Source organism: Gymnodraco acuticeps, unplaced genomic scaffold, assembly GCF_902827175.1.
Source record: "Gymnodraco acuticeps unplaced genomic scaffold, fGymAcu1.1, whole genome shotgun sequence".
Lineage (NCBI taxonomy): Eukaryota > Metazoa > Chordata > Actinopteri > Perciformes > Bathydraconidae > Gymnodraco > Gymnodraco acuticeps.
In genome coordinates this window covers 589,390-612,727 of record NW_022991930.1, presented here as the reverse complement: position 1 = coordinate 612,727, position 23,338 = coordinate 589,390, and the positions used below count along the sequence as shown (strand labels likewise).

Sequence of the window (23,338 nt, the reverse complement as noted above, 5' to 3'; positions counted from 1 at the left end):
TCCATGTATGTCATTAAGTGCTTATGTATTTCATCTGGCTCATTAGTTAATTAGATAATCATTCTGCACTCTAAATCCCAGATATTGAATTTCTCATAAAAGTAGAATTGTAATGTGTTCTTTCTAGGAGGTGAGAATGTCATTTTAAACTAGTTCACATTCGGTAAAATTAGTGTACATCAAATATGCTCAGGCAAAAATATTAACATTTACAAATTCAGGTGTAGGTGAGGAATCTTTCCATCCTTTCTTTTTAAAGTTAAATGAAAGCTATCCTTGATTTTGGAGGACTTTTTTGTAGCTTGGAGATTATTTAGGTTTCTCCCATTGAGCCACCTGTACTCCTTATTGTTTCATTTCAGAGTGCAGGGGGACTGTCAGACTCTAATCCACAGAAGAGGTTTAAAACACTCTGGTTTCATCTAATCTTCCAGCTCAGACCTATCCGAGCTTGAAACCAGCTTTCTCCATGATAGGAATGGACAAATAAAGGTCTCTCCCAGCACTCCCATGAAAGGGCTCTGTGTGCTCTGTGGATTAAGGCCCTGTGTTTTCTCTGTCTCTCTTTCTCCATTAGACTGAAAAGGATGACAAAATAAAGACTCCCCTGTTCATGCAGTTTTGTAAGGCTTTCCAAGTTCTATAGTTATCGCTCAGTTTGTATGTGTTTTTCCCCCCCCCAGTGTTTAGAGGTCCGTTTTAGGAGCAGAAGGAATTTAAAAGAGTATCTTCAATTGCCCTCAATTTGTTTTAAGTCTAAATGATAAAAACACTTCAATTCTGTAACTCTAGTTTTCTTTTTAAAAGGAAATGGAAATCTTAAGTGAATATCTCCCAGCGTGAATCTTAATTCTCAGGATCTTCCCATAATTAACTATGAAAGACACAATCACCTCATTCAAATCCCACCTCAAAACTCACCTGTTCAGATTAGCAATACCACTGTCATCATGTCCCTCCATGCCTGCTTTTTCATATCTGTCTGTCTGCCCTGTGTGTTTGTTTGTTATGTTCAGCTGTATTTACTGTTAAAGTTTTTATTTTATTCATAATAACCTTGGGTGCATTGAAAGGCACCTCAAAATAAAATGTATTATAATTATTATCATTAATGGTGTACCCTTGACATGAAGAGAAATAGCACAATTGTGCAAACAGAAAATGTCAATAGTTAATCGGAGTGATATTCAGTTTCTCACAAATATATATAACCCTACATATATAATAATTATGATGATGTATGCATTTTGTTACCACTAAAATACAGTAACACATCTTTGATTCATGTCGTTTATAACTGGAATATTACAATTATTATTAACTTTGTATGTACAAAGTAGCCTGTCCAGGAAATATGCCTAAATGGCCAAATCAACAAAAACTGCGAGCCGGCAGGCAAGACGCTCCGCTTCGGAAATGCTTCTGAAACGCGCCCGGTGGGTTATGACGCCGGAAGAGGCCGGACCAAAACCGCGGCGCAGCCGTGACGCGTCGCAGACGGACCCGGTGGAATCGAGGCGCAACCATGGATGTATAATAAGAACTGGATACAGCGTGGGAGGCGGGGCCTCATTCATTCCTATGAGAGTTGCTCATTAGCGCATGATGATAAAATGGCCCAACTTTTGAGAGAGCGAAACGTCACAGATTACCCGGCATGCCTGAGAAGTACCCGTATGTGCGCTCATAGCGCATGCGCAACTTTAACCAAAATGCTCGTTCACATCAAGCACGTCAATTTGCGTACACGCAACAGCACCGCGCGTTCATGACAGCATGGTAATAGATTGTTGTTATCATGGATTTGATATTAACGAGGCGGCAGTTAGCAGCTAGTAATTATGCGAATGTGACATCAATCGTTATGTACTTATATTACGCTGTAACAGGATCTAGTGATATCCAAGCAACAGAGCTTCATTTAACATGAAAGAATGATTGCACTATATATATTATATATATATATACAACCAAACGGAAGTGTAGTACCGCTGTTTGGCCAGCACGAATATTTTCATCTGAGTCCGGCGCACTTCCTGGGGGCTTGGGCGCAACCTATATATACAGTCTATGGCAGGGGTCTTCAACTAAAATTCAAAGAGGTCCAGTTAGAGAAAATCTCCCCATGCAAAGGTCCGGAACTTCAAAATGTCTAAGTTGCTTTATGAATTAGTGTGATATATATTGAAGTAGCTGTAGCTTTATCAACGTCTGCATGTAATCAACAACTGACTGCCAATCAAATAAAGAAAGTACAATTTAAAAAAAACAATATTTATTGTCAATTAACATTACTTAAATACTGTGGATATGTGTAATGTTCCTCTCGGGCTGCATTTACAAATAAAATAGAGAAAATAAATAAAATAGCTTTTGAAAATGTGTGCATCTTAAAAGTGCTTCATTTTAGATAAATAAAATAAAGTGTAGCAGCAGCTTGAGTTTCCCTTTTTCTTTGTTAACCGTTTCACTTCATGACTTAACAGTTTCAGCCGATTGTAGAACAATATCAGTCTTTACACATCATAACAATTGAACAGTTTTAAAGTTTCTCTTTCTTTCCCTCTTATATTGCAGTCCTTCACTCGCTTTTTTTAAATTCAGTGTGAGAATTGAGCTCGAGCTTGTCCTGCCAGGAGTTTGTAAATCTGGGCTGACATGGAGTCAGGGCCGTTCTCATACACATGCAGGTGCTCATTGGTTACAGTGATGCAAACACAGGTATGGTGAAAAAAGAGAGAACTATTCGAAGCAGAAAAAAAACAGCGTAATATACCATCTGACAAAGGCCTGTGCTATAATGCTTCAATTAACTGGCTATTCTTTATAATATACTCAGATCAATAGGAGACAGAGATGTTAAGCTAAAAATCAAGGGCTTTTATTATTATTTACAGCAGGGGTGGGGAACCTTTTTCCTTTCAATTTTTACAACATCCTCCGAGGTTCGTACAAATTATTGAACTCAACCTTTGCTTAAAAAAACTAAAATCACAGCCCATTCATTTCGCCTTTCTTTCATTCTGTGCAAAGAAAAAGCAACCTCTTAATCCAGATATCTCACCATGACTCACGCATGCATGCACGTACACGGTGTGGCATGACCACCCAAACAGAAAGATATGGACACAAGATGTGTGCAAATGTGTTTAGTATCCTATCCATGTGAACATGACTTAAGTGGGGAGGGGACCTAACCTCCTCTAGGGGGGTCCGGGGGCCTGTAGAAAACGGTTTATGCCACAATAGGATAGCAATAGCAAGTAGTCAGTTTAGCTTCGGTTGCTATGCTAACATCACCCATTTTATACCAGAGAAACTTTCATAACAGCGTTGTGATACCAAACAGCGTCAATTCAGACTGAGACACACTCACTTAGGCTAAGGGGAACTGGGGATATGTATCAGCTGCTTGTGTGAGTCGGACAGTGAATACTTTCGAGCGGCCGCAGCAGTGTGAGCTAACCGGGAGCTAACGGAGGAGAATAAACTCCCGTGGAGTCAACACTGCAGCGGTCGGTAAATGCTGCAGAAACACATTAATAAACAATTAACCACGGCACTTTGGAGCAAAGTATAAGGTTGGAGAAGTCGTTATTCAATTTATTCTGGCTTCGTGTGATTAAAAGCAACACGATCATCAACCCGACGCAGTTCCCCGTTGTTGTGAGCGCCGTAACGCCGTTGGGGAGCAAATCAGCGATGTAAACGGTGACGTCATGACGCAGCAGCGGCAGCACCAGTCGGGTGCTGGGCGGTGTGAAAAGCCGCAAGAGCCAAAGTTTTATCGGCAATTTGATTAAAAAAAGGCCGATACCGATAATCGGTCAAATGCGGAATATCGGCCGACCCCTAATTTGTATCAGATGCTGGATTTACACACGCCTGTTATCTAACCGACAGGTCCGCACGCACTCTCCAGCCGAAACTCTAATAAGAATTCATTCACAAACTAAATCAGGAGACCTTTAACGTTTTACGTCCGATTCGCTCCTTTTTTCCTCGCTGTACACAGCTCCAGTTTGGGCATTGGCCTGTCATCAGATTGTATTTGTTGTTGCTGCTGTAGCGGAAATTTAGTACAATTATTTTTTATTAAATACTCCAAATCTCCGCCCTCCATAATTGCACTTGCTTCAGTTGCTTGCTACTTTCTAACGGCGGTGAGAGTGGTGCAGTGATGCAATCTATCTTCTATCGATTAGATTTATGATTCGAAAATTATAAAAGTAGGGTAGACATGTGGATATTATCCGACTGAACAAAACTTGCATTTATCTAACAGGTTCGTTTTCCACAGACCTTATTTCGAGCTATTTTCCTAAATCCTATGGAGAAATCCCATTGCCTTTTTGTCGAGGGAAACCGAGCGCAGCTTACTTCCGGGTTTTAGGACGCGTCACTGCAACACTAACGGTACGTCCACACTGCATCTTTTCAAAAATCTTGAAAATCTTGGAGTTGGGCGTGTCTGAAAGCTTGGGGATTTTTTGCGAGCAACGCGACCAACAACCAATCACATGAATCTCCCGCCCCCGACATACAAAGCAAAAAAACCCGGGGATTTTATGCGAGCAATATATATATATATAAACTCCCCAAACAGGCGAAAACCTACCAGTTTCACCCACTGTCTCTGCCACCTCCCTCCATGCCTGGTTCCTCCGGTTTGTATCCCGTTAATAGTTCTGGTCGTAAAGAACCGGGTGATTTGCTACCGTAATTTCTCGTTTGGAATATGAGGAAATGAACTGCGGTCTGGCTCTCCCTGCTTACACGCTGTTCGATTGGCTAGCGCTTCTACTGTCAGATTTGCATAAACGGGATTTGATTGGCTGACGCTTCCAGCTCAGCTTCAAAAGTAGAACATTGCTCAACTTTTGAATCCTGAAAATCCTGGAAATCTTCGCTTCGCTCCCCCACAATGCAGTTCGGCGACAAGCGAGGCAAAGTGACGTCATCCCCATTCAAAGTCAATGGGCAGAGAAGCGTTGGAAGCGGTTGAAGATTTGTTTAAAGCTGCAGTGTGGACGTACCGTAAGTTGATGCGATTTGATTGGATTGTGAGGCAAGGGAAGCCAGCCGCCTCTGGCTTCCCTTGGCATGGCCCTGACCAATCACAGGTTAGCAGGGGCATCACGTGAGCCTCATCTGATTGGTCAATCCCTCAATTTTTTTTCACCAAGGGAATTCAGATTCGGCTGGCCTCCTCTCGCAACAGTGAGTGCAATCTACTGTTTCACCATAACATCTAGAGGGGCGCTGTTTGTTTCACTCTTTGTAAAATACTCAATGAGAATGGGGGAGAGACGGGCCGGCAGCAACACACAGCAAAGGAGAATTATCGAAACAAAACAAAGTGTTTTTATTTATTTATTTAAATTATAACTACAATCCGAAAAAACAGGGGAAGCCTGGCTTCCCTTGGCCTCCGGGAGAAAACGCCACTGTTCTGGTGTACCAGCTACGTGAGAAGCCTCGTTGATACGTTTTGTCTTTTTCACGAGCTTGCTGCGATATATACAAATCGGGTTGGTCCGGTCCAAGGTCTTTAAGCAACAGTTTATCTCCCAAACTTCTCCTTTCGAAAGGATTGGAGATTAGCTCTTGAACGGAATTGGGCGGGGACCGAGGTCTGGAGACTCCACCTGCACACGAAGCCATTCTCATCCAACTCATCCAACACATTGGTCACTCACGAGTAGGGTTGGGAACCGAAACTCGGTTCCAGATGAGAACCGATAAGAAAATGCCGGGTACCGGGTACCCATACAAAATACACAATTTCGGTTCTGCTTAACGGTTCCTAAACGCGGTAGACCCTGTATTCCAGCGGGTCCGTCTGCACCGCGGTGCTGCGGTGACCCGGTGGAATACAGGGCGGACCTGGAGAATCACAGAACGGCCGGTCGTCAGCGGGCCGTTGACGGCCGGCTCGGTACGCTGACGGCCGGCACCGCCCTTCATTTTTTTAAACGGCATCATATAAATTGCGCTGACAGGCGACAGAGGTCCACAGTTGCCCCGCAGCGATGCTCCCCCGCCCTCCCGTAGACATTTCACGAGCTCAGTCACTTCATAACACCAAAGATAGGTCGCGGTAAACACTCTGAAGTGAGGCTCCACTACACTAAAAAAGAAAAAGACAAGGCACAGTGCCTGTTAATAGCTTGCCACAGGCATAGCTCAGTTAAAATAAAGCACAGCTATTGTGCAATACATTTGTATTGCATGTATATTTTTTAGTAACAATTTCAGTTAAAGCTTTTAAGAATAAATATATTTTTGTTATCTAAACGTTTGACCTCTTTATTTTACAATTTTGGAATCGAAACGGGGAATCGATAAGAACCGGAATCGATAAGCAGAACCGGAATCGAAATCGGAATCGATAAATTTCAAACGATACCCATCCCTACTCACGAGTCTAAAAAACGTCAACGCACGTAAGCAACGTGGGCGCCAACGTGATCGCCCTCGTGACCATTGGCGCTGATTGGCTGAAATTATGTTTCGGCGGCACAGTTTACTATTGAGACTTTTGCAACATGCTGGTTGCTGCTGTTTGGCTCGGGGGCTCCTTGCACGGCGCCCGGTAATGATAAACTAATGCCATGGGCAAGGCCAGGCAGGAAACATGTGACTTATCAGTAACTTTAGACATCGTAACACAATTTTAAACGAGATTTTATTGTAGATTATACATTTTACTGATACCAATTGTATGATATTTACCTTGTTTATTAAAAATAAATATATAAAATATATATATTTTTTTTAAATATTTTTTTTTGCATGTGGGAAGAGGTGGGGCGGCGCCCCTATGGGCCGGCCGCCACTGCGTCTGACATCGTCGTGAAGTCCCCTGTATTGTATGGGATTCGTTTTGTATCATAAAAATAAAGCAACACTTTCTCAGAATAAAGCAAAACTATGAGTTTAAAAGAAAAAAAAACTGAGTCAAGCAAAATAAAATAAATTTCAAAAATAAAACTATAAGTTGCAAACAAATCATTTGTGTAATCATGTAAACTATAAGTCTTTTTCTTTGTTTAAACTTATTTTTGTTTGCAGTTCTCTTTGCTTCTTTCTCAATGATCAGACTTTTGCTCTCGCTGCAGCTCTTCTCGTTTGCCCTCATTTTTTGTTTTCGATTTTGACACAAACATCCCTGGTGGGCGGGACTTTCAGGAGTGTGTCCCCATTGGCTACTCAGTTTTTGAGTGACAGCCCACTACACCACAGATCATACAGTGCAACTCATGCAGAAAACTCCGGAGTCCACTCGGCCACGTTAACACGTTAGTGTCGGTGTCTCCTGGGGAGTTTTCATGAACATATCGGACTTCTCTTATGGATTGCTGTGCATTATACTTGTGTTGTGTAGTTTATACTTTATTCCAACTTTAAATATTTTAATACCTGAACACACTGCTGCTGTTAAATAATTTCCCAAATTGGGATTGATAAAGTGTCTGTCTATCTATTTTATAGATAAAAAAAACACATCTATGTATTTTCAAGCTAAAGGTGATACACAATATAAAATGTATACTGTTATTTTTTCAAAGACATGTTACATTTCAAAAGCATATATTGCTATGTTTAGGACAAACAATTAAAGACTGCTTTAATTTAACAAATTAAATATAAAAGTGGCAGATTTGCTTTTACCAAACCTATTGCATACCAACACAATTAGGAACATGCTCACATCTTACATGTTGGTCTGAAGAGCTGAAGCATTCATACACAATGGATACAAACGGTGTTGTTTCATTCTATATCCTGTGAGAAAATGATATACATTTAGCATTACAAATTCGACATACTATGTGCCTGAGGAAGATCTGAATAATCAACAGATTTGAATGGAATCTCTAACATTTTCATGTAGAATAAAGACAAAAGTGATTATACAAATTACATTTATTGAAATTTGAACCAGAAGATGAAGTCTCAAAGAATGTTTTAAATAAAAGGACATAAAACAAAAAGGTGGATAATAATAAAATCTATTAAATGTATATGTAAAGACATTTGGTCAAATGAAATGACACTGTGATAACAGCAACGCCAGCGTGGATGAAGCTGGTGCAGGTCTCTCTTCATGCCCCCCCCCCCCCTCCGTGCTGTCCCCTCAGAGGAAGTGGGAAAACGGGATAAGACTCTGGACGCCACGCTGTCTCAATGATCCACACTGTTAATATGAGAGGAAAATAATGTTTTAGGAAATTAAAAATATGAAGTTAACAAATAAAACACAGCTCAGGGGCAGTCATGGACGGTAGGTTTTCCTACAAAGTTAACTCAGCCTCCATTGATTTTCATATCAAATTAGCGTGTTCATAAAATAAGCTATCATGGCTTATACTTGTATATCTAAACAGAGTCATGAAAACCTGTTGGTAGAGTCAGGCACACGAGTCCGTTTGAGTGTGTGCGCCGGTGTCTGAACGCTCACTCACTGCTAGCTATGTAGCTAACTGTTAGGCTACTAGCTTGCATTGTTATGGATATAAAGGTAGCACAAGCTAACTTTCATAGCACAGCTTTACTTCTCACTTAACACAATAAAGAAACAGACCGTATAGTACAGCACAAACAACACAAATGATAATAATAATAATAATACATGGGACTTATATAGCGCTTTTCTGGAAACTCAAAGACGCTTTGACAGAGAATAAAAAAAGACAACAAAAAAAATAAATACAAAAAGAGATAAACAAAACAGAAAAAGGGGGTTGTGGTTGAATGCAGTGTTGAACAGGTGGGTTTTCAATCAATCAATCAATCAACAACGTTATTAATCCCGCAAGGGGCAATTGGTTATGAGCAGCAGCTTATGTCATGTACACAGGCAGGAACATACAAGAAGAAAAACACACAGATACACCCGGGAGCACAGATGTGAATAATTCTAATTTACACTATAAATAGTTCAAAGCATCACAATAATAAATAAATAATCAAGTTAAAAGCCTTTTTAAGAATTTAAAAGTTTGAGTGCAGAAGGGATGAATGATTTCGAAAAGCGATTAGTCCTTTGAGCAGGTAGAGCATATCTTCGCCCTGATGGCAACAGACAAAATTCATGTGAAAGAACATGACCTGGAGAGTCCACGACCTGAGAGTTCACGACCTGGAGAGTTCACGACCTGGAGAGTTCAGAATGCTCTCTGCTTTCCGCAGAATCTGTTGGTTACAGAAGGAATTTAAGTCTCTCTGTTTCACGCTGATGATCTTGGAGCAGGTTTTAACAATGCTGTTCAGGCTGTTCCTGTCTTTCAGTGTAAGGCTATGGAACCAGCAGATAAGTTTTGAGTGATGTTTTGAATGCTGTGAGGGAGGCAGAGTCTCTGATGGATTTGGGTAGTGAGTTCCAGAGGGTGGGTGCAGCAACGGAGAAGGTGATGATCAAATGATCAATACTTACATATATTTTCACTTGTAGTATTATAATAATTGAAATGCTGGTTCTTCTGGGGGTGTTCCAGGTTCTATCTCAGCTACCGCACCGCTGCTGCCTGCACTGTACAATCACTGGAGGACTGGGCTGTCACTCAAAAACTGAGTAGCCAATGGGGACACACCCCTGAAAGTCCCGCCCACCTGGGAGGTTTGTGTCAGAATCTCAAACAAAAAGTGAAGGAGCGCAAATGAGAAAGCTGCAGCGAGAGCAAAAGTCTGATCATTGAGAAAGAAGAAACAAGAACTGCAAATAAAAACCTATGTTAAAACAAAGAAAAAATACTTATTGTACATGATTACACAAATGATTTGTTTGCAACTTAGGCTATAGTTTTATTTTTGAAATGTATTTTATTTTGCTTGACTTGTTTTTTTTCTCTTTTAAACTCATAGTTTTGCTTTATTCTGAGAAAGTGTTGCTTTATCTTTATGATACAAAACGAATCCCATAGTATTCTACATCAACCCATTCAAAATTGATGGAGGCGTTGGCGGACGTTGACACGTTAGTTCTCCGCTCAGTTAGCTTAGTTATCTGTTCTTTGGCACAAATCACACCTCATATAGCTGTACACTCTCTTCTACGCTTCTCTCCCTGTATCGCCCGGCACTCTCCGCAAGATGAGGCCCCCTCCGCAAGGTGAGGCCCCACGCAGTCTGCATGATCGGCCTGTATGGAGGGACGGCCCTGGTTCCAGGATAACCAATGAGCACCTGCATGTGTGTATGAGAATGGCCCTGACACAATTTCAGCCCAGATTTTAAATCCTGGCAGGACAAGCTCGAGCTCAATTCTCGCACGGAACAAAAAAAAGCGAGTGAGGGTGTGAAGCTGGCCGTTGAGCGGCCCAGACCAAGCAAGGAGGCAGAGGAAGAACGTCCAAAAATATAACCCGACGTGGGCATTTATTAAAATATGAACACATTACACACAGCCTCAATCCTGCTGTTGCTGTTCACGTGAGCCCAGCCTGCAGCCACCAGGATCTCACCCACAGTCCCTGCCTCTCAACAGACTAAATACACACACTCTAATCAGCACAACAAGACACAGGTGAGGGGGGAGGAGACAACACAGGACACCAGGTGGACACAATCATCAGCCACAGACATCAACTGTACTGTGCAAACGCTAATAAAGTGCAATATTACCCGGCCTGAAGCCGTCAGTCCATAGTGACGAAGTTACCTTCGTCACAGAGGGACTGCAATATAAGAGGGAAAGAAAGATACATTTGAAAACTGTTCAATTGTTATGATGTGTAAAGACTGATATTGTTCTATAATCGTCTGAAACTCTTAAGTCATGATGTGAAACGGTTAACAAAGAAAAAGGGAAACTCAAGCTGCTGCTACACTTTATGTTATTAATCTAAAATGAAGCACTTTTAAGATGCACACATTTTCAAAAGCTATTTTACTTATTTTCTCTATTTTATTTTTAAATGCAGCCCGAGAGGAACATTACACATATCAACAGTATTGTACTGTTAATCTGTATAGTTCAATGTTAATTGACAATTAATATTGTGTTTTTGAATTGTACTTTCTTTATTTGATTGGCAGTCAGTTGTTGATTACATGCAGACGTTGATACAGCTGCAGCTACTTCAATATATATCACACTAATTCATAAAGCAAGTTACACATTTTGATGTTCCATCGTTTGCATGGGGAGATTTTCTCTAACTGGACCTCGTTGAATTTTTGTTGAATACCCCTGGCCTATATAATTTAAAGACATTGCATGACATTATATAGCTACCCTGAAAAAGATATGCCTAGAAATGAAACAACGCACACACACGCACACACACACACACACACACACACACACACACACACACACACACACACACACACACACACACACACACACACACACACACACACACACACACACACACACACACACACACACACACACACACACAGGCACAGGCAGGCAGTCATTCCACTGAGCAGAGAGAGAGAGAGAGTCTTGAGTTTTCTATACAGGCACTCTCGTGGGCAGCTCACACGCTCCAAAAAGGGGTCCTTCAGCTGTGGCGCATGTTTTGTATTTCCTCCTCGCAAAGCTGGCTGACAACTTTCAGAACACCGGTGTGTCACTGAGATGGTTTGTGTTTCTGTGTTGTTAAAGCTTCTCTCTTCACTGTAATGAAACGGCTTCACGCAGCGACAGTGCCTCTCGCGTAATACCAAGGTACACGTGTTGGTTTTAGCCTGTTGTTTTAGGCAGTTGCTAGCTTGTTGCTAACCTCCTTGCTGTAAACAACATGACAGTTTAAGCTAGCCTTAAGTGCCTTTATAGATATTAATTGCAGTTGTATCTTTTCTGTTTCCACTCTAACATTGTATGTTATGCTTTATCTTTAGGATGGTAAATCATAGCAACTTGTGAGTATAGCAGCCCTGATAACGTCCAGTAAACAAGATGACTGTAACCTGTACACAATATGAGCAAAGCAATAGCTACAAACAATACCAATACAATAAGATTGTTTTGTTAAATACGTCTCTATTACTTTAACTCGCTAGTTAAACCCCTTATCTTCAAGTAGAATAAGCTTCATAGGTTTGTATTCTGCAGTGCATTATCATACAGGTTAAGCTTGTGGATCAGTCATATCAAGTGTAATAGCCTTACTAAAGTCAGTGGTATGTATATGCCAGTTACTGAAGCAACATAAACCACACGCTATTTAAATAAAGTTTGGTGGTCATAGATTAGCTAAATCAATTATTAAGCATTATGGTTAAGCAAATGCATTTGTTTTAGCTATGCACTGACATTGAGTCACTGTTAATGAAGAAGGCTGGCACACATCCTGTGATTGTCAAGTGTAATTTTTAAGTGGATCCAAATTCAGAACTTTATATTACATTGCATTATGTATGTTATATGGGGCACAGTGCAGCCTTACTTTACACTATACGAGTGCTTTTTAGTTTGATCGTGTAGCTCCTATATCCAGCTCACGCTATCTTCCATCAGGATGTACAAATGTTAAACTTGTTCTCTTCATTTAAATGGTATTATACATTTAATTATCCAAGACACACAAAATAAGGAAAACTAAGAGTTAAAGGAAAATGCCTATGCACCAAAGCATTAAAGTAGGGGTGGGGAGGGATTGCAGTAGTTTATTTATTTATGTGTTTCCATTTAAAGCGACACATCATGCATCAGTACATGATATCATCAAAAACGTTAATATACTTTTTTAATATTATTAGTTTTGTTTCTTACCCCTGATGGATTCTTCATTTTAAATTCATGATACTCAGCCTTGCAGCAATACTGATGCCCAGAGTGAATATTATAGGTCCAATAGTGTGTTTTATTACATAGGAAAGCAGACATCATAATTCGAGACCAAGAATGACCTCATTGTAACCCTGCTGTTCGCCCTGTATAACTACGACCAGTTAACCCTCTGTCAATCCTTTCACCGTCTATTACTTAGCCTTCATGCAGTCACTCACCACACCCTTGCAGATGACTGACAGGTGTAACACAGGGACCTGTGCATGTTGACAAAGTGTAACATGTTGTTGTTTTGTGTGTCCTTTGCCCACTGTTGCATAATGCATCTACTTGTTTTCATATCTTTGCTGTATGGACAGCCAAACCCCTATAGATCCGAAACCCTTCACACCCCTAACGTGTGGAGATGTGTGATGACACTCGAGCTGTCGACCCTCTTGTGTCTCTGTATCCTCTATGGAGGAAATGGGTGATAATGCAAACAGATAAGGCTCCTGGTACCTGTTGACCACCGTCAGGACCTCCTAAAACAGGACCCTCGGACACAGTGCTCCATCAGGGCCTGCCTCAGTGACACCCACAAGGCATTTAGCTCTTATCTGCTATGGCCCCTGCTTAGCATTCACGCCATTCACGTGGACAATGCCACCTCTTCCCACTCATTGGACCTGTGACTGACAGTGGGTGTTGGTGCACTTGTGTCTGACTTCAGCCTCTGTCTGACGCTGGGATGTTTATCCAGGCCAGATAACCCCACCAAGACACAATAAAGGGCGTGTGTCTTCCTCGCCACTTCCCATGTTGTTTGTCTAACTGGACTTTTAATAATGGACCTCGCTCTCCATTTGGCACGTTGGTTTCCTCCTCAGAAGGATCTGTATTTGTTGGGGGAGGGTGAGGGCAGAAAGGCTGACTAATGATCCTAGAGCCAGCTCACCCCCCAGCCGGTGAGGTGGAAGTGCCTCCTTGGCGAGACGGTGAAAAAGAGGGAAACGGCTGATAAGACTATTGCTTGTGTTTGAGCAGCAGAATGACGAATAGCTGAAGTATGATGTAGCAGCTATGAACGGATTTAGGGTCTTTGTTTGAAGCTTGTTGGCTAAGATGTTACAGGAAAGATCACTATTGGTTGAAATGTTACAAAGTTGTCTTGTCATTGGAAGTCCTATCTAGAAAGCAGCTTCTGAGCTATGTGTAATCTCCTTCAGTTTTCATCACGCAGCTCAGATCTCATTTTTGATGAGGCTGATATCAGCGGGGGATCTCGGGATCCCATGCCTCCATAATGGCTCCTGTGAAGCTGCGGCATTATAATGCTTCTATAACAAACGTCCTGTGATCACTATGTCCATCCCTTATTTATGAATGGCAGAGTTTGACAAGGGGGCAGCTCAGGTGGGTAGCTGCTGATCACATGATACCAGCGCAAAAGAGCCCAGGGAGGAATGCGGACAGGACTCCCCCTTCACCTCCAGTCAAAAAACTTTGATGCGCCATATCATAACGAATACCCTCTCTGTCCCCTCCCTCTTCAAACCCTCATATGTGCAGCAATGTTCAGGGAGGGCACAGATAGTGGCTGCGTTTGATCTGAAGGTCGCCAGCCCCTTGCTGGTGTTGAGAGACGCTTGGCGGACGAGGCTGGCTCTTATTTAATAACATGAAGGGGAAGCGGACCTTTCTCTCATAATTAGGCCTAATTACCCGCTAGGTGTGGACAGACGGCCCAAGAAGAGACAAACTGCCTTTATCCACAGACTTAGAGTCGGATTACTCCGGAGCTGTCTTATCTGTTACTGGGCCAGCAGGATTCTCCTCTCATGCCCCTTCCCACCATATCCAGCTTTATTAATCACTCACTCTCATTTATTTGGCCCTGTCCAAGACGCACGCTTTAGGCCTGGTTAGTTAATGAGATGTTATTGTGGACATGGACATAAGACAGTTCACTGACCTATTGGGTATCTATTGCTCATTTTATGGAAGTAAAATTCTGCAAGTAGAGAAGTTTGGAGATCTAAAATTAAGTCAAATGTAATTGTAATTAAAAAATGGTATTTAAATTACAGGAAGCACAATGCTAGTTGGTGGTTTTAAATACCATTTTTGATTAAGTATTGTGGAGCTTCAAAGATGTCCAAGCCTACAAATCACATTCTACAGACTGAACAAAACGTATTTGTGCCATCGAAATGACGCAATGATAATTTAAAGATGTATTTTTTCAATGATATAGTGAATTATACATCAAGAAGGATCAGTCTTTCTTTGTGAATCATATCTCAATTGCAATATTGGTCAAAAATAATCGCAATGACTTACTTTTTCATAATATTGTAGCCCTTATCTTAATAGAACAGGTAACTATTCCTTAAGGATCTATACCATGAGGATCACAGATACCCCAGCTACTAACCTTCTGCCACTTCTCCAGAAAGGTATCTCTGCATTCGCTACAGACTTCAAACCTACAAGCTGTTAAAGTGACAGGTTTGATTGTTTGCTCGACTGCTTCTCTCTGTTGGCGAGGAACAATTTGAGGATCCTCACAAATAGATTAGAGTGACATCCTGCCACCGTCTTGTTTGTTTACAGTATCTGTCTCCCCCTTCCTGAGCTGTGTGTTTGTATTTGGGTTTGTGGAGGACTCTCGCCCACAACAATGGGACTGTCGTGGGCAATTCAGACACTGGAAATGCTGACGCTTGGAAAAGTGAAGAAACTGAGGAAGTAGTGGCAGGGGAAAGTGGGCATTACAGAGTCCATGATGTGTTATTGTTGGCCGACCCGGAAATCAGCATCGAAAGCAATGGGATTTTTCCATTGGATTTTGGAATATTGTGGCAAACACACATTTATGGTACTTGTGTTTTTTTAGCAAGATAATGTCCATATATTAACCCCACTTTTATAATAGTTGAGGCAAATCATAAATATCTAACGTAATGCTGTAAACAAACTGAATAACGGTCACATGACTTCATGTCACCACCGCTAATCTAAGTGGCTAATGTTTAGCATGAAGATGTTTAGTTCGCTTATTTAGTTATTTTATAGCTGCCTTTTTAAAGACACTTTAAAGCTTTAGGCGTTCACCAGTCGGGTATTCACTGATGCATTTTATGACGTAGAACATAACATCTTGTAACATTGTATTAACCTTATTTCATGCATCTTGCCAAAAACCATTGATTTCAAGAAAGGAACCCAGATGCTAAAATGCGAACTACTTTCTGGGTTTACAACTCTTTCCGACACCACTTTACAACTTTAAAAAAAAACAAATGTGGTTACATAGTCCTCCGCCATCGCCATCACTGTCCCTTATTGTTGTTTGTGATTGACAGTGAGCTATGATAGCCACTGGAAAGCCTTTCAGACACTTGTCTTTGGACAATGAAAACAGACGGTTTGGTCCGACCGTGACTCACAGCTCCTTTCAGGCCTGCTGCAGGAGGACAATAAGGGCCGGCTAATCCACCTGTTATCAGGGTGAGCCCCACCTGTCACACACTCACACAGGAGCAGGACTCTGGCGCAGGAATGCAGTCGTACCTATCTACACACAGCTTAACGGATAGACCCTCACAAAAACTCTGACGGTTATTGCCATTTTTTTCATACCACGCCAAAGCAAGTTTGTACGGTTGTCGTTTTCCTGCTGGTTTAGTTGTACGAGTGATACCTAATGGTCAATACCGATGGACATACTGTAGACATCATCTTTCACCCATTCAAGTATAACGTTGGTCATTTCACATACTTTGATTGATGGATCTTTTCTGTAGTAAGCAGGGAAAACGTGAACTGTTTTTGCGAGCATGCATTGTGATGGAATGACTGTGTCCTTGTGAGTCGGTCAGACTGCACTGAGCGTCCTTAATTAGGCAGGCTGTTTAGGGGTCTCTTCTGTCTCTGCGCTTCACAAATTCTCATGGACAATTTAACCACTAACCTCCTGAAATGAGTTGCTCCTGAATGCCTCAGGCTCCAGTTTCGGCGACTACTGATTGCCAGAATCAAGGGTTATGATAAGTAAAAGTGGAGGAGGGGGTGACTGAGTGTCGGGTGTTGATGTTGTGCTCATTAACTCGGAAGGCCATTTTACAAATAGTGACTCCAATTGTGCTAGAATAGTTTTTGGAGAAATACACTTAGGCGCTTTATTACTTTGTTTAAACAAGAAGATGCAACTCTCATGTCTCTGTTCAATAGTTAGTAGACAGTTAGCTTAGCATAACAACTGAAAACTGCTATTTCTTAGCGTGAAGTTGTGACTTCCTGGTGTCTCTAGTATCCTATCAACATCACACCAAGGACATGAACCAGTTATAACGTTTACTCTTTGTCTCGTTTAAAAAACAAAACAAACAAGATACCTAATGGGGCTGCACGATATTGGAAAAAAGTGCCATTGCGATTTTTTCCCGCCTGCGATATACAGCGGGGCAAAAAAGTATTTAGTCAGCCACCAATTGTGCAAGTTCTCCCACTTAAAAAGATTAGAGAGGCCTGTAATTTTCATCCTAGGTACACTTCAACTATGAGAGACAGAATGGGGGGAAAGAATCCAGGAAATCACATTGTAGGATTTTTAATGAATTAATTGGTAAATTCCTCGGTAAAATAAGTATTTGGTCACCTACAAACAAACAAGATTTCTGGCTCTCACAGACCTGTAACTTCTTCTTTAAGAGCCTCCTCTGTCCTCCACTTGTTAACTGTATTAATGGCACTTGTTTGAACTCGTTATCAGTATAAAAGACACCTGTCCACAACCTCAAACAGTCACACTACAAACTCCACTATGGCCAAGACCAAAGAGCTGTCAAAGGACACCAAAAACAAAATTGTAGACCTGCACCAGGCTGGGAAGACTGAATCTGCAATAGGTAAGCAGCTTGGTGTGAAGAAATCAACTGTGGGAGCAATTATTAGAAAATAGAAGACATACAAGACCACTGATAATCTCCCTCGATCTGGGGCTCCACGCAAGATCTCACCCCGTGGGGTCAAAATGATCACAAGAACGGTGAGCAAAAATCCCAGAACCACACGGGGGGACCGTCAATGACCTGCAGAGAGCTGGGACCAAAGTAACAAAGGCTACCATCAGTAACACACTACGCCGCCAGGGACTCAAATCCTGCAGTGCCAGACGTGTCCCCCTGCTTAAGCCAGTACATGTCCAGGCCCGTCTGAAGTTTGCTAGAGAGCATTTAGATGATCCAGAAGAGGATTGGGAGAATGTCATATGGTCAGATGAAACCAAAATAGAACTTTTTGGTAAAAACTCAACTAGACGTGTTTGGAGGAGAAAGAATGCTGAGTTGCATCCAAAGGACACCACACTGTGAAACATGGGGGTGGAAACATCATGCTGTGGGGCTGTTTTTCTGCAAAGGGACCAGGACGACTGATCTGTGTAAAGGAAAGAATGAATGGGGCCATGTATCGTGAGATTTTGAGTGACAACCTCCTTCCATCAGCATGGGCATTGAAGATGAAACGTGGCTGGGTCTTTCAGCATTACAATGATCCCAAACACACCACCCGGGCAACAAAGGAGTGGCTTCGTAAGAGGCATTTCAAGGTTCTGGAGAGGCCTAGCCAGTCTCCAGATCTCAACCCCATAGAAAATCTTTGGAGGGAGTTGAAAATCCGTGTTGCCCAGCGACAGCCCCAAAACATCACTGCTCTAGAGGAGATCTGCATGGAGGAATGGGCCAAAATACCAGCAACAGTGTGTGAAAACCTTGTGAAGACTTACAGAAAACGTTTGACCTCTGTCATTGCCAACAAAGGGTATATAACAAAGTATTGAGATTAACTTTTGTTATTGACCAAATACTTATTTTCCACCATAATTTGCAAATAAATTCTTTAAAAATTAGACAATGTGATTTTCTGGATTTTTTTTTTTCTCATTTTGTCTCTCATAGTTGAAGTGTACCTAGGATGAAAATTACAGGCCTCTCATCTTTTTAAGTGGGAGAACTTGCACTGTATATTGCGATATGAAAACATACAGGAATTGAAGAAAATACCGTTTTTTTTCCCCCGCAAACCATCCTTTCTTGAACTTTAATGCTATACAATTTCTTTAACTATATTTAACCGGATGAAGGATTTTAGTCACGGACGTCTGGATCTTAAGTTATCAGAGCAACAAGCTGAGCTAGCTCGGTTAGCAGCGCCGAACTGCCCTGGAGAAACACATGAAACTACTTTATTCAGTGTTTTTACCTTTAATCACCGGGTCCGTTTGCTTTGGAGATTTGATTGTGATTGGTGGATGTGCATGTCACTCACTGACATGAGAGCCGTGCAAGTTTTCCTTTTGTAAGAAGCAGCAAATTAATTGTAACATGACGTGTTTGAGTTAATTTTCCTACTTAATATCGTAAGTCCTAAAAAAAAAAAACTTAATTTTTTTTTTTTAAATCTCACGTCCAAGCGATGTGAATATCGTGCATGCGCATATCGTGATTATCGTCATGACACGATATATCCTGCAGCCCTAATACCTAATATGTTTGCAATTGAGTATTAGAGGTACTCGACAGAAAAAGACTTGAAGCATAAAACATTCTGTGTCTTTCTGAGATTAATCGTGGCTCTGAAGGGCAGCCAGTTAAGTGTCGATTGATGCATTTAGTAAAATGGCAGCGGGTTTTTTTTTTTTTCGTGAGATGAACAAACAACAGAGGGTTCATAAATAACTTTTACTATTCGGATTGGTTGTTTGGGTTTGCCCAAAGGCTAAATCCCCCTTCAACCCACTTGGGTTACTGGTAGGTGGAGTTATGGTCTTTATGCTAAGCTAAGCTAATCATGTCCTTAATCAAGCTTCCTATTAGGGAGTGTCATAGTCCTGATCTAACTCTTGAAAGGACTCTAAATAAGGGTACATATCCCTAAATACCAAAGCATTACTAAAGCCACCTTCAGTAGGTTCTTGTGCGCTGCTTTATTTCTAAAACTTTAAGAAGCGCGGTTCAGCTTATTTTGATATTTTTGGAAAAGTCATATTTAAGATTGACTCCTGGTGAGCGTGTGATTGCTGATAACCGGATATTCATATTATTGCAGTGTGGGGAGGAAGGAATTTACGAGGCAGCTTCGAGGTTGGTAGCAAGTAAAACCGGCTGTTCGAATTGTTTTTTTTATTAGTACGCAATTATTCATAGGTATTTGAGTGCGTGGTTGTTTTCAAGTCATCGTCTGGCCATTGTTCCCTGTTAAAACTGAGAGGTTGGGTCACTCTTACTTTTTCAACTCTTTTATGGTATAATAATGAAAACAACAGCAGTTTAGCGAATAGGCCATCTGAATCCAATCACTGACAGTCACTCACCTGTGATGGTACTGTAATTTAATGTTGACGCATTATTTCCTTGCAGCATACCTGCGGTTGGATCGGTTTCCTCTGCAGCCCTGTCTACAAACGACATAAAAGCCAGAGCTGTTATTTGTGCCTCTGGGACAACGGCTGTTGATCGCAAGAGGAGTGAGAAGCCCGAATCTCCGTGTGTTTACTGTAATTAAGCTGTCAGGGGTTGTGATTTATGACTTATTGAGTAAGAGAGGTGTTATCAGGTAGAGGAGGAGGAGGAGGAGGAAGACGGAGAGAGGGCCACAGGGTTTGTAGCGGCTAACAATAGAGCAGATACAGACAGAGCATTAAACACAACTGTCTGCTGTGTGAAAGGCTTCCAGGCAAAATCGAGTTTCCTTCTGACAATGTCTGGGTTTCTGATGATTTCAGGCCTGCATTTGACTTTTACCTCATGTACTGCATCCCTCTGAGACAATATATCTTAGTTTAATGGAACATTTAGCACTCCTACTGACAAGGTCTAGTGTTGAGATACTGAGAAGAGCTTAAACTGCATTTAGTAACTGCACTTATTCAAGAAGGAACTCATCTCAGGTTAAACACTGGAACTAAGAACATCCATAACATTCACCTGTTTGCAACTTGCAAATGATGTATCACTTGACTCTTATGGCACTACTTCTATTCTATTTTATTGTATTTACTTGCACTATTATATCTGTTTTATTGTGTTGCGCTGTTGGAGGAGCCTGTGACCTAAGATTTTCATCGACATAACTATGTAGTTATGCACACATGACAATAAAAGCCTTGAATCTATCTGCTCTTTGTTCTTCTGTTCCAGTGGGATTCCTGACACATTGCAGCCATACATTGATTGCAGGACCCAGGGATGTCTCGTCCCGCTCCGTCCCCCATCTTCACCCTGAGGGGGGCCGGCGCGCCCCTCAACACCCTCCACTTTAGCTGCCATGGAGGGGACACTCCCCTCTTATTTTCGGGGTAAGTCATTCATCTCAACCTAAACATTTGGCTCTTCATCTTCCTTAACACTTGAAAATGGTATTGATTATCTGGGGCAATGAGCAGAGATGGCAAAAGTACACACATCCTTTACTCAAGTGGAAGTACAGATACTCGTGTTTAGAAGTACTGTGGTAAAAGTAGAAGTACTGACTAAACTTCTTGACTCAAGTGAAAGTAAAGAGGCTTTGAAGTGTACTTCAGTAAAAAGTACCCATAACTAGCAGCTGCTTTTAAAGAGTACCTGACCTCCCTTTATATTAATAGAACAATAATGTCATTGTTAGCTAATGAATGTTTCCATGCTGAACAACGGCAACATGACAACGTTTCCATTGGTCCCTCTTCTTTAGAGAAGACCAGGAAATGATGGATACACGGATCGTGTTCAAATCAATAGGCACGCAATGACTCTAAAGAATAATGATCACGCATCAAACACACATTCAGACTAAAGGAACCAGCTGTTTGGAAAATGAGAGAAGTAGAAAGTACAGGTATTTGAGTTCAACATGTAAGAAGTAGAAAGTACAGGTATTTGAGTTCAACATGTAAGAAGTAGAAAGTACAGGTATTTGTGTTCAACATGTAAGAAGTAGAAAGTACAGGTATTTGAGTTCAACATGTAAGAAGTAGAAAGTACAGGTATTTGAGTTCAACATGTAAGAAGTAGAAAGTACAGGTATTTGAGTTCAACATGTAAGAAGTAGAAAGTACAGGTATTTGGGTTCAACATGTAAGAAGTAGAAAGTACAGGTATTTGTGTTCAACATGTAAGAAGTAGAAAGTACAGGTATTTGAGTTCAACATGTGAGAAGTAGAAAGTACAGGTATTTGGGTTCAACATGTAAGAAGTCAAAGTAAAAAGTCGTCAGAAAAATAAGTAGTGGAGTAAAGTACTGATACCAGAAACATGTATTTAAGTACAGTAACAAAGTATTTGTACTTCACTACTTCCCACCTCTGGTAATAAGTAGATATTAGGCCAGCCAATCAGGGTTCATTTCAGTTTTTGATGTTGAGCAGCTTTTAAAGCACCACACACCAAAAGTTACAATGTTATTTCAGTATTTATTACTTTAGAGCAAATCTGTTATGTTGTTTTCTCTTTAAATGTTGTTGAGAGTAATTTTGAATTATATATTTCTTTTTATATATTAGGGCTGTGACAAAATATCGTTATAAAATAGAAACATTGTATCAATCAAATTCATATTTAACTTTGATTAGTGAGCACGTTATTAATTGTGAATTTTTTTTGACTTTTGTATTGGGCATAGATGATAGTTTGAACAAGATTAACATAAACATTTAAGAGGCACTTATATGATTGTATTAACATATCAATATTACATTTTTCATCAGTATTTTATACAATATAATAATATTGCGACAGCTCTAATATATCTAATAAAAAGCCATCTGTTGGATTTTTGCAGGTCAGGTAAGGGTGCCATCCACATGTGGAACCTGAACACCAGGAGGGCCGAGACGGTTGCAGAAGGGCATTCTGGGAACTCAGTCGTGTGGGTCAACACACTGCAGGGGACAGACACTCTCATCAGGTGAGGACGACTTCTGATAACATGTCCGTCCCTCTCTTACTGTTTCTACGAGCATTTTGGAATTTACGTTTTTATTGGTAACTTCAGAATTCATTTTGTTTTTGTAACTATACTTACAACCTTGGGAAAGTAAGCAATCAGTATCACACATTTGTGACCCGCTCTATCGAAATCAGTCGGAAGTCGCGTTGTTCAGCATGGAAGCATTCATTAGCTAACAATGACATTATTGTTCTATTAATATAAAGGGAGGTCAGGTACTCTTTAAAACAGATGGTAGTTATGGGTACTTTTTACTGAAGTACATTTCAAAGCCTCTTTACTTTCACTTGAGTCAAGAAGTTTAGTCAGTACTTCTACTTTCACCAGAGTACTTCTAAACACGAGTATCTGTACGTCCACTTGAGTAAAGGATGTGTGTACTTTTGCCATCTCTGCTCATTGCCCCAGATAATCAATACCATTTTCAAGTGTTAAGGAAGATGAAGAGCCAAATATTTAGGTTGAGATGAATGACTTACCCCGAAAATAAGAGGGGAGTGTCCCCTCCATGGCAGCTAAAGTGGAGGGTGTTGAGGGGCGCGCCGGCCCCCCTCAGGGTGAAGATTGATTTGAACACGATCCGTGTATCCATCATTTCCTGGTCTTCTCTAAAGAAGAGGGACC

At 41.1% G+C, this 23,338-nt stretch overlaps 1 protein-coding gene across 2 annotated transcripts in view; it reads left to right on the top strand.

Moving 5' to 3' along the window:
* Window positions 1-11,501: 11,501 nt before the first annotated feature.
* Window positions 11,502-23,338, top strand: part of gnb1l (guanine nucleotide binding protein (G protein), beta polypeptide 1-like) — a 49,068-nt gene continuing 37,231 nt past the window's right edge. The window contains exons 1-3 of one of the 2 annotated variants that reach the window (XM_034200237.1): window positions 11,502-11,593; window positions 20,929-21,086; window positions 22,547-22,672. In XM_034200237.1, the coding sequence (XP_034056128.1) occupies window positions 20,977-21,086; window positions 22,547-22,672 (236 nt within the window). In that variant the 5' untranslated portion in view covers window positions 11,502-11,593; window positions 20,929-20,976. Of the gene's footprint in view, window positions 11,681-20,928; window positions 21,087-22,546; window positions 22,673-23,338 lie in introns of both variants that reach the window. The other variant, XM_034200239.1, reaches the window with a different exon arrangement.